Source organism: Pongo abelii, chromosome 3 (assembly GCF_028885655.2).
Source record: "Pongo abelii isolate AG06213 chromosome 3, NHGRI_mPonAbe1-v2.0_pri, whole genome shotgun sequence".
NCBI lineage: Eukaryota > Metazoa > Chordata > Mammalia > Primates > Hominidae > Pongo > Pongo abelii.
In genome coordinates this window covers 8,456,017-8,468,072 of record NC_071988.2, presented here as the reverse complement: position 1 = coordinate 8,468,072, position 12,056 = coordinate 8,456,017, and the positions used below count along the sequence as shown (strand labels likewise).

General features: G+C 49.2%; 1 protein-coding gene across 3 annotated transcripts in view; it reads right to left on the bottom strand.

Annotated features, from left to right (window-relative positions):
- Nucleotides 1-12,056, bottom strand: part of STX18 (syntaxin 18) — a 123,056-nt gene that overhangs the window by 1,135 nt on the left and 109,865 nt on the right. For 2 of the 3 annotated variants that reach the window (NM_001131413.1, XM_024245682.3), the window contains 3 exon segments: nt 323-403; nt 2,934-3,003; nt 4,580-4,638. In NM_001131413.1, the coding sequence (NP_001124885.1) occupies nt 323-403; nt 2,934-3,003; nt 4,580-4,638 (210 nt within the window). 3 annotated transcript variants of the gene reach the window in all.

The window sequence follows — 12,056 nt, the reverse complement described above, 5'->3', positions numbered from 1 at the left end:
GTCTACCCATGTGCATCCCTGGACATGGGGAGCTGGCCTGACCCTGCCAGGAGTACCCCCACCCACCCTGGATTGCTCCTTTGGAGACTGGTGAGCCACTGCCTCTAGAAAGCAGCCGGAGGTGGGCGACGGGTGGTGGGTCTCATGAACACACGCAGCTCCGCTGGAACGGACCATGGCCTCACGGTCACACAATTTTGTGATCAGCCCTGTGAGCTCTGCCCAGCAAGGCTCCTGGGCAGCTGTGCCGGCGAGACTAACACCCGCTGCTGGGACTCAGTGCTGTGCCACGTTGCACCTGGGGAACCAAAACAGTGCCTACCTCTCTTATGTCTTCGTTGCCTTCCTTGATATTTTCAGTTGCCCCCACAACTAACTGGTGAATGCTATCAATCTCAGCTTCCTGTGGAAGAAAAGATAAATACAAGTTGAGTATCCTTTATCCAAAAACCTGAAATCCAAAATGCTCCAACGAACATTTCCTTTGAGTATCATGTTGGCACTCAGAAAGTTTCAGATTTTGGAGCACTTAGGACTTCACCTTTTGAAGTTTAGGGATGCTTGACTTACACAGCCACTTCCTCCTCCCTGAAGCGTATATCATGACAAGAACAGTAGCTGTCACCAAGGGCAAACGGCTTTACTTGCATAGCCACAAATCCTCACAGCACCAAGAAGTATTACCTCTATTTTATGAAAGGGAAACTCACGGCTCAGAGAAGTTTACTAACTTGCCCAAAGTCACATCACACAGCAACCAAGTGGCAGGACTGAGATGAGACTTTTTTTTTTTTTGAGACAGGGCTTAAATGATCCTCCCACTTCAGCCTCCCAAGTAGCTGTGCCACCATGCCTGGCTAAATTTTAAAATTTTTTTGTAGAGATGGGGGTCTCCCTATGTTGCCCAGGCTGGTCTCGAACTCTTGAGCTCACACCATGCTTCCGCCTCGGCCTCCCAGAGTGCTGGGATTACAGGCGTAAGCCACTGCGCAGGGCTGAGACCCCATCTTGTTGCAGTGCTCCTTCCGCCGCACCTACCATCCCTCCTGCGCCACTCGCCGGTGACAGGGACAAAAACCGAAGAGCTATTGTTTGTGGAGCAGCCACCATATGCCAGGGGCTTCCCTTCTAGTCTCTGGTTTCTTTCTCAAGTCCGCAGAAGTAAGCTTTAAAATGTATGTGCTTCAAAATACATATGCTAGCTTCAAAAATAGTGCTTTGTGTTTTACTATCATATCTCTTAAAAAACAGGCTAAAATTTAAAAATCAAAATAGGATGCAGGACGCTTACAGAAAACGTTTACTCCAAACAAAGCCTTGAAAAGCTTGAGAAGCGTGGGATAACACAGGGGGCGTCTGGCCCCGCAGGAGCAGAGATGGTGCTAGACGTCCTTACAAGCAGGAGTGCCTGCTTCTCTCCTCCTTTCGGTGGTGGTGAAGCTGCTTCCTAACAGGGTTGGGGCAGAATGAATGCTAGTGTGGGTTTTGAGAGAAACCTGACTGACACATTGTAGGGAGGAAGGCAGCATGTGGCCTCTGATTCCCAGCAGTGAATATTACCGGGATGGCTTTGCCTTATCATCACCCCTTTTTAGAGAATCTCGAAGTGTGAGCTAAGTGACCACTGCCAAGGTTCCAATGAGAGAATCAGTATGAACTACAATGCAACACTGATGAAAAAAACAAGAAAGACACATTGTTCCTCAGGACTTAGAAACTCCCGGTGGGCCGGGCACAGTGGCTCACGTCTGTAATCTCAGCAGTTTGGGAGGCCAAGGCAGGTGGATCACCTGAAGTCAGGAGTTTGGGACCAGCCTGGCCAAGATGGTGAAACCCCGTCTCTACTAAAAATACCAAAATTAGCCAGTGTGGTGGCATGCCTGTAATCCCAGTTACTCAGGAGGCTGACTGAGGCAGGAGAATCGCTTGAACCCAGGAGGAGGAGGTTGCAGTGAGCCAAGATAGCAACATTGCACTCACTCCAGCCTGGGCGACACAGCGAGACTCCATCTCCAAAAAAAAAAAAAAAAAAGAAAAACTCCCGGTGAGCCAAGGCAAGGCTCTGCCTATGCTCTGCACACCCCTCCCGGGCCCCCTGGAGCTGCTGGGAGGTTTGAAGCGGGGTAGTGTTATTAAAAAGGGCAACTCCTATGAACCCGAACTTCCAAACCGCTGTTAGACTTAATGTACCTCATTTACAATGATTTCACTCTGGCTGTGTGGTTTATGGAAAGTCATTCTGTGAGTGAAGTATCTTAAGTCAAGTAGCCCAGTTTAACATACGGGAGAAAATTTTGTCTTTCAAACGTTCCCATAGTCTTTGGGTGCTAAAAATAAAAGGGCAAATTTATCAGGTCTCAAAAAGTTTTGCCAGTTATTGGCTGGAAGAATTTCAGAAAATTCACTTGAAAAGAACAATCCTATTTCCCATGCAGACACCATCCCTGAGGTGGCATGGACCTCGCGTTGTGAGAAGCCTGGGTCTGAGCTCCTGTAACCCTACCGACTGAAAAGCAACTGCCCGTCAGCATCATGCTGGGTGCTTCTGTAGTTACCTCTCAAACAGAGAACAACCCTGCAGGAGTGACTCCATTCTATAGATGGGAAACTGTAGCCTGTGGGGGCTACCTAGCTTACCCAGCACCTCCAGAACCCTGACTGCCAGGCCTGGACTCTCCTCCCACGTGCCACTGCATGGGAGGAGGGTCAGTGGGTCCCCTGTGAGGAGCTCCTCCTCCATCACACATGTGCAGAGGCAGCTCTGGGTAGTGAGAGCTTTTCCCTGAGGAGCTCTGCACACGCACACCTGCTAGCAACACATGGCTCTGCTCCTGGCTGCGTAGAGCAGCAGCCTTCGGGAAAAATGTCTTGCACTCTCAAGTACATTCCCCTTTAAGTTAAAACGTACAGCCACTTTGTTTTTGTTTTTTTACCTGTTGCAAAACCTTTTCCGTGAATATCTCTTGGAGTCTGGAAATCTCAACCACTCTCCCTTCGATTTGCCTTCATAAAAAGAATAGATTACATATTAACTATTAGCACTTGGTAATCTAACAGGACTGTTACACATTTCTGAAGAAATCCTATCTTCTATGTGAAGGTGGGAGAGACAGAGCGGGCACACTGTGTCGGCTGGGGGAAGAGGAGATGGGAGAGGAAGGCGAACTCTCCTTACCGGGTCACCTTGCCTGTCTCCTGGCGTAGCCTAGCACGCTGGTCTTTTTGGAAGTCCACTCTACCATGCTAACTGACCCTCAGTCCCAAGAGGTGGGTGTGTGCAGTGCCCTTTGCATTCTGTGTCACTGCTCGGGGACTGGAGAGGGCCTGGTTATGCCCCAGTTACAGAAAGCAGTCTCCAGTAAGTTCTCTGCCTAGCCTCATCACCATGGAACACATGGTGGGGATTCAGAAGGTCAGAATATGCTGATGATCCAGCTTTGTTACTGCTCAGCAGGTTAAAGAAAAAAGTGTATTTACCTTCAAACCAACTCCCTGTTCCAAGAAAAAAGCTCCTCTGATTCATTTAAAAAATGCCATATCTTGGTTTGGCAACGGAGTGTTTTGTCGGATCTGAAACACTTGGGCTAGCCATCTTTCCGGTGTCAGGGGCAGCATGGGCTACCCTGTGGGGAGGGTGGGGGGCCCATCTATTTAGAAACGGAAGCTGGCCCAGGCTGAAGTCAACTGCTGTTCCAGCACAAAGCAGCGACAGGAAGTGGCAGGAGGCAAAAAGTGGTGGGAGCTGAGCTCCTGGCCAGGTGGAAGCAGAGATGAATCCCAACAGTATCACAGTGGCAGGGGGCAGGGGAGGAGATGTGGGAAGAAAAGCCAGTGAGTATCTGGGCATGGGGGAGTAGTGGGGCGGGGGCGGTAGCGGGGCGCAGAGTGAAAGCTAGGCTGTCAGAGGAGGACTAGGAGGGCCCTCTCTGAGGGCAGGTGAAGAGCCCCTTGGAGGCTGACACCTACACTGAGAAAGTCCTCAGGCTGTGTGAGTGCAGCATCAGGATTGATTTTATTTGGGGGACATGTCCACAATACAACAGGCTCTGCAAAGTCCTGGGCCTTACTTTCAGCATGCTCCAAGACTTCCCACAGAAACTAGAGGCCAATGGGTGCACGTGTGGGTGACCAAGGCCTTGCCTTCTGCATTCCTGACTCCCTGGTGGGTACAGGAGCAGGCGGACCCCAGTGGAGCCATTCGCAGAAGAGGGCTTCCCTTGGTTAGCTGCCCTTCACGACGGCCCCATTTCATTTCAGAGTCGCTGCGTGGAAACAGCCCGAATGGTGGTGGAAATTACACGCAGGTAATCTGTAGTCACTCCTGCATCTCTCGGGATGGGAAGCACCTGGCCCCCCGCAGCAGTGGCAGGAGGTAACCCACAGGCCCACAAGCTGAGGGAGCTGTGGATTCAGGCCACATGCCCACCCCAGCCCTGTCAAAATGGCTGAGGGGGGCTGCACCAGCCCAGGGGCCCCATGTGGATGCCTGGGCACCAAGGTAAATAAAGTTCCTAGTTCCTGGAAAAGTTGTAAAGCAGGCTATCAGCTCACAGAGGAGCTACAAACTTAACAAACATACCTCACTTCATCAAACAAGCTGTTCATTTCACCAATTAGTCGCTGATTTTCCTGTTCAAACTGTGAGGAAACAAACACACTCAGGATGACGTCATAGTGAACTTAGGCAAGAGTCTAGCAAGAAAGAGGACCTATGCTCCAGGAATCACTGCCGAAGCCCCCATTTCCAGCTGCAGCAACGTGGCAGCCGGTGCTGGATGACCGTGAGCATTAGTGTGAACAACGTCCCTGCTTTCAGGAGAAAGTTTTAAAAAACAGCTGTGCTGCCTGGTAATTGACTTCTCCATCTCAACGACTGCACTCCAGGGGTACAAGCTGACTGCTATGGCTGTAGCTGTATCTACCTACCTGCTCTCCCCTGGGCTCCCGCGGCCTATGTCCTGACTCTAGTACCATTATTAAGAAAATTCTTTTGTTGTTTTCTCCCATGAACTATACTGAAGGACTATATCTATTTTTTAATATGGAGAAGGATCTGGTGTGGGGAGGGTCTGGAGAGGAAGGAGAGGTAGGCAGCTTGGCCAAGCTGCCTCTGGGCCCCTCTGACTTCAGAGCCATGCCCCTGGCCGCTCCACTGCTCAACAGGGACAGAGGCCCAGAGCCAGAGGAGCGTGTTTCCCAGTGCTCAGGCTGGGTGAGGACGGGTGCCCTGACACCAGGGATACATGGGAGCTTCTTGGAGCTGAGTGAGCTTGGCACAGACAGTTGCTCTCCCAGCCATTCTTGCGTTTGATATGGGCCAAAGAAAAGGATGGAAGCTCCTGAAACTCAGCACAGAGAATGGACAGGAACAGCTCCTTGCCCTCACCGCAGGCCCCCACAGCCCTGTCCTCGTGTGTCCACTCAACTCCCGGAATGTGCAGGGAGTCGGGGCGTCCTGCATTTCCTCCCCGATGCATCCCGCAGGCCCCACTTCTCCAGGACACCTACCCTGGCCCCTAAGCTCAAACTTATTTCTCATATTCCTATCCTTGGCCTACCATTTTCTGAAAATATCTTAGGATAGTAGCGCCCAGCCGTCCCTTTCTGCCTTGTAATAAACTGTGCCCATCCCAAACTTCCTGTGTCACTCTGAGCTTCCTGAGGGTGGGAACTGTGTGGAATGTAACTTTGCAAAGGCATTCCAGTTATTCTTTCTTTCGTATTGATTAAAGCTGCCATCAAATCCACAAATATTTTCTGAGGCATTCTGTAAGCAGGAGTGGGAGGGATAAATACAAGCAAGCCTCTGGAGGCTCCGAATCGACTGAAGATCTGGCTTATCACTTGCTTAGTAAACCAAAAACACAAGGGAAACAATGGTTATGGGAGGCAGCTGACCACCATGGGCTCTGCTGGCACTTCATGCAACAGCCCGACCTTGTTGCCACTGTCCTAGGGCGGAAATGAGTTGCAGGGTCTCCCCAGCAGCCTCCTTCCCACCCAGGACCCCTCCCCTCCAAGTACCCCAGCTGTGCTCTATGCAGGCGCTCTTCACACACGCGCCCCTTCCTAAGTCCACCAGTTTCGCCCCCGCACATGCGCTTGCTGTATTCAGCCCTTCCCCTACTGTCCACATTCTACCCTCGCCATTTCTCACTTGCCTCCAACCTGTTATCCAGTCCTTGGTCAAAGTGATCTCAAGTGCTGGTCATGCCAGAATGCCTCATGCTGGCCTTGCCCGCTGGCCCTACAGATCAGGTCTAGGGCACACTGTTATCCATGCCCTGGCCACATGACATCTCCCACCTCAGCTCTGCTCTGACAGGCTAGCTTCCTGCCTGGCTGCAGAATTCCACGTGGTCCCTCAAAACCCCAGGCATCTTCCTAGCAATCTGATACCTCAGGGCAGACTGAATCACCTTCTCTTACTTCCTCACTCCTGTTACCAAGTTCCCCAGTACTTGGCTCTTCAAGGACATTTCTCACACTTGTTCAGGGGGCCTGTCTTCTCTCTGTGGAGGGCAGCTGTCCTCCTTTGGACCCGGAGCCCAGCCCAGGGCCTCACACATGACATAACACCAGTTCTCGGCCCCGGCTACTCCTCAAAACACAAGGAGGCACCTGCTGCACTCCAGACCTACCGGGCCAGAAAACAGGGGGAGGGGGCAAAGCTCTGGGAAGGGCGGAAGTGCCAGGAAAAGCTCCCTGCAGGACCACCTCATCCACAGCAGGGGGCCGTGCTGGCTGCTGACACAGAATCGCTTATGGTCCCTTTAATTAGGCAAGACAAAGGCTATTTAAGAGAATAAAACTTTCACTTTTGAGTCTGAAAGTATCCGCTCTGTTAACTTCAACAGTTACTTAAGAGGACAGTATTTAAGGAAAACATGTAATTACTAAAACATGCAGGCGCCAATTCACTTTGGCTAATTCAGGTACTACTCAGCTTTTCTTGGGTGGTGGCATTTTCTTGAATTTTTCTAATGACAAAATATGGCCCTGGCCCTGACCTTTTAAATCCACGGTCCCTTTTATGCTTTGAAACTGTTCCTAAACAAAATTAACTAGTGGTTTGGGGTGATTCATTCCTGGACTGTTCCTTGGGAACAAAGCTTTTCTTGTTTCCTCCCCAACTTGAGGGCCTGTGGTATAAGGCACTTAGGTGGGGCACCTCCTCTTAGGCCTCTTTGTAATTGTTACTTCTGATAGCTCCATGTCCGCCCTCCACTGCAGTCAGGAGTGGGATCAGATGCTGGCTCTAATTTCCTTCCACTCCACCTGAAAAATACCTAGTCCCTAGAGGAAGAGAAGCAGGTGCCTCAAGGATGAAAGGTGCAAAGGGCTGAGGAGAGAGGTTTGCTAACAGCCAGGAGTTTTAATGGAGAGCCGCCTCTGTGTTTAAAAAACAAAAGGCCTATTTCCCAGACAACTACAAGGTCACTATTACTTAAGGAGGCTGGCAGGGCCCAGGACAATTAGGTCATGTCAAGGCTGCTGACAACACTGACTTGTACCAGGTTTCAGGATGGCGTCCAATGCTGTCTAAACTGCAAACCTGTGTGCCTCCCTTCGTCTGTTGCCACGTGGCAGGCATAGTGGTGGATGTACCAGGTGGATATGGGAGCCAGTTCGGGGGACTTATAGGAACCCTGGGGCAACGCTGGGCCAGTCACTGGCTTCTGGTGGGCCTGTCAGTTTCTTTGGGGACAGATGTGGTGATTCTTATCCTTTTCTGCCTGACCCTGAGGATGCAAAGCCACGGCTGGACTTCCAGCCCCTCACCTTCTAAGCAGTAAGCTGTTTTGGAGGTAACAATCTCTGGGCGTCTCTATCTTTGTCACTAAAACGGGGATAGTGACAGTACTTAGGTAGTGGGGTTGTTAGAAGGAATACATGAGTGAATACATGTGAGTTGTCTACCAAAGTGCATGGCATATAGTAAGCTCTCGGTGAATGCTGTCTATCATGATTTAATCTCTTGGGTGTCAGTTTCTGGATGTGCAAAATGAGTGGTCAGATGCTGTGGGACCCGTTCTACCCTCTAGTCTCAAAATCCTAGAGGCCTGCTGTGGCTCTCAGTCATTTCACTCTCCCAGGCACTGGGAAATGCACCCATAGCATCTTCTTCCAGAGCTCGCTGAGCCTCAGTAGCTAGTATCTGTCTCTTTGTGGCCACACTTTGCAAGGTGTGGTGCTGAATGAAAGACCTGGTCTCCAAGGTCAGCACGACAGACAGGGGTATCTAGATGCTTTGTGAAGACAAACCTGAACACAATCAAGGAAATTCTCATTTTCCTATGGAATTGCAAAGGAAGGTGAGAGGCCTAGATGGTGGGTACGGTGGGCAGGTTAGGCCCTCCATGCATAGTGGTTGCCAGCCGCTGCTCTGGGCTCCCTGCATTGGCCCATCTGCTCTACGCTGTTAAGGTCTCCTACCAAAACACAATGCTTTCCTTCAGCTAGACCAGCACTCTCCCCCACCCTCCAACCATGGCAGCACAGCATCATGTTGAACAGCCTAGGACTTGGGACCTGTGTGACCTAGGGCTGGTGACTTAAGCTCTCTGTAAAACGGGGCCAGCAATACTCTCTCCATATGGGTTGCATAAATGAACATATGCTGAAGGGCTCAGAGCAGTACTTGGCACATGGTATATGTCACATGCGCATTAGACAATATCATTATTTAACTGCTTTATCCCATTTAGAAGTCAGTTAGACTTTCCAATCAAGCCCTGCTAAAAGGTTTCTAATCTGGTTTAAAGGATACAAATTCACATTGTGAATATGTTGTTATTGAAATCCTTTTCTAATCTAATCCTCTTTACTATAATTTTCAAAAGAAAATCACTCCTACAAAGGCCTTTGAGTATAAAATGAGGCCAAGAGAAGTATTTGTGTCACAAAGAGCCAAGAAAAGCTAACTGAGGAGCACAGGGGGACCATCCCAGAAAGCCCTCTGGCCCTCATAGCTCAGGAGTCCCCTGCCCAGCCCTTTCTGGACTCTGCCAGACGTGCTTTCTCTGTACCAAACCCCTTCACACTTCTGGCTGTGTGACCCTCACCTCGATCCCCTATGATCCCCATAATGTGACAGTAGACGGACTCTGCCATATCCTTCTGGTGGAAGCCAGCATTTGCTGTGCCCCTGTAAACCTGGAACCTCCCCAGGGTCTGTCCAGCTCTCACTATGTGGTATTCAGATTCCACCAACTCCTTGTTCTAGATGCATGAGCTGAAAACTGGCAAGCCCTGCCAGCCAGCCACTGGGGGTTTCTACGGGCCTACCTCAGGGGACAGGGCCTTAGAAGATGCCTTTCATGTGGATTTAAGAAACAGAAGCCACATTCATGTTTTAAAAAATTATCCCAAGGAGTACATCAATAAACGCAGGTGGTTTTACCTGAGGCAAGTAAAGTGAATGTGTGTTTAGAAAGGGAGGAATTTTCTTGATGTAACTTTGGAAAACAATTTGGTTCCACTCAGCCTGACCACAAACACCTGCGAACTCAAAGGCATTAATATACCTGTATCATGAGTTATATAGGGAAATTTATTGCGCAAATCATATAATACCCTGCAACCATTTTGAAATATGTAATAACTGTTCCTTTGGGTGAAACAATGAATTATATTGCTACTATTGGGCTTAATTCATTATTTTACCCTGAGGAAAAATTCCGAAACAGTGATTATGAATTATGACCATGATTTGCTACAACATTTTCCAATTTAAAACCAACAGTGTTGTATTTCTTTCTCTTTATTTTCAAAGTTAAGCCTTTTAAATAAGATTTGAGTTAGTCAGACTATAAGATATGGTACTTAGCTATTATTAAGAAAGAAGTTAACTGGACATTAAATAGCCTGTCATAAAAGTACTGAACATTACAGCCTTCTGCCCGATCCTCTTGCAGTAACACAATAAAAATTAGGAAGTCCTGCTGATTCTGATTGCTTTAGTCATTGATACGACCATGCTAGAGTTACCAGCGTTACTGGGAGTGGCCGCTGGTGTCTTTAGACAATGACTCGGGACAGTGGAATGAAACAGAAGCATGCTGCATCAACCTCAATGTGGGAAGAGGAGCCGTACTCTGACATATCAGTTGCTAAAACACGTGCAGGGCATGCCACAATGCACAGACATGGCAGTATCTTTCTGGTGGGAGGGAGTCACCATTTGCTCTGCCCTGCCCTCTGCTGGGTGCTCTTACAGGTGCTACTGCATCCAGCGCTTGAGACAATTCTGTGGGGTATTGATTCTGAAGAGATCACTGATGGCAGTGATTTGTTGCCTCAGCTTACAAAGATAGTAAGTGGTATAAATTCATAGCCAACTCTGTCTAGTCCCAAAGCCCATGTTCTTTCATCATCCCTCCACGGGATGGGAGCATCAGGTGATTACGGAGATCCTCACTGCCAGCCTTCCTGTGGTCCAACTCTCACACCTACAGGCTGCCTAAGTCTCGCAGCTGTAAAGGTTAACATACTTAGCTCACCACTGCCTGCCAGAGAAAGGCAAAAATCCTCAGACAAACAACCCACACTACTGTTATTCTAGGTATTTCCTTTATGAAGAGTGGTGGAGTGCATTAAAAAGAAAGAAAGAAAAAAAAAAAGCCCAACACAGAAGGTAAACTCTTCTTAAATACAAATGTATTCTTTCTTAATGAAGAGACAGAGCTGTACACATTTTTTCTCTAGCAAAGAAATGGGGCAATGGTATAATATTTGGGGAAATGACTCATTTCCACTAATAAAAGGATTTCATATAAACCGGTGAAAACCTAAGAGATTTTTAAGAAACTTCTGCCATTATTTGGCTGTAGGTCGGGAATATGATCCAATCCCTCTTTACGTTCCTTTGTCGGCTTCTCCGCCCCAGCCTCCCTCCAGTGGAGTGTACCCCAGGGTGGTGTCCACGACCCCTTCTCCTTTCTCGCTGTTCATCATGTTTCTAGAGAGCCTCACCCAAGCCCATGCTTCAAACATCAGCTGTAAGATGTCTGCCACATGCGTTTCTCTAGCCCGAGCCCTGGAGCCCATAGACACCTCTCATGAATGTCCCACAGGCGCCTCAAACTCACACCTGTCTACATGAAATTCATCATCTCCTGCTCAGCCCCAGCCTGCCCACCTTCTGTGCACCCTCCCTCCTCCTGATGACCCACGTTAGAAAGCTCAAGGTTCCTTCCTCATCTCACACTTCAGTGCAGGCCATTTCCTGCACCACAGCTCTCAACACTACCTTCACTGCCACTCCTGGCTCAAGGCCCTCCTCATCTCTCAACCTGACTGACAGCAATGACTGCTTGGAATCCCTGCGGCTGTCTTCCTCTAACCACCCTCTATACAGTGTGCACCTCGATGGCCTAGGTCCCACATTTGCTGGATTTGGTGAGCACTTAATTCAAGTCATAAGGTGAATTCTGGAACATGAAAGAAGCTGGAAAGGAAGGCAAGGACCTTGCAGGGCACTTTAAGGTGTTTGAGTCATTTCCTTAGTTCAGAATTATTTTTGTCTGTAAAGGACAAAGACAGCTCTGCTTAGTATTTCAAAGAAATTATCACAGGCTCTGAAAGAGAACCCCCAAAGCGAGTCTCAGGAAAGTCAGGGCTAATGGTACCATCACCGGAATCAGTTTCAAGCTTCCAGGGCGATGATTTTAAAGGGGAAACCACCCATCTGGGTGGATAAATCTGTGTGAAACTGAATTGTAGATGAAAGGCATATGAAAATGGTCTGAGCTCCAGCTGCCATCCTGCATGCCCTGCCCTGCCATGACGGCATGCACGCCACAGTCCTTCCCTGCTCATGGCACATGGGCAACTATGCCCAATCTCTTCCATCCTGTGCAGGGAGAGGCTCTTCTGCCTCTTTGTACAACCTGCCACTCTGAAGGGTAAAGGAAGGGGAAACAGACTTTTTCAAACACCCCATGTGTCTGGCTCTTTGTTGCACGCACCTCATGGGCCAGCTCACTCAAACTTTAGCCCCACCTGTGAGGTGACCATTATTTGCCCATCTCACAGATGAGGGAACAGAGGTCCAG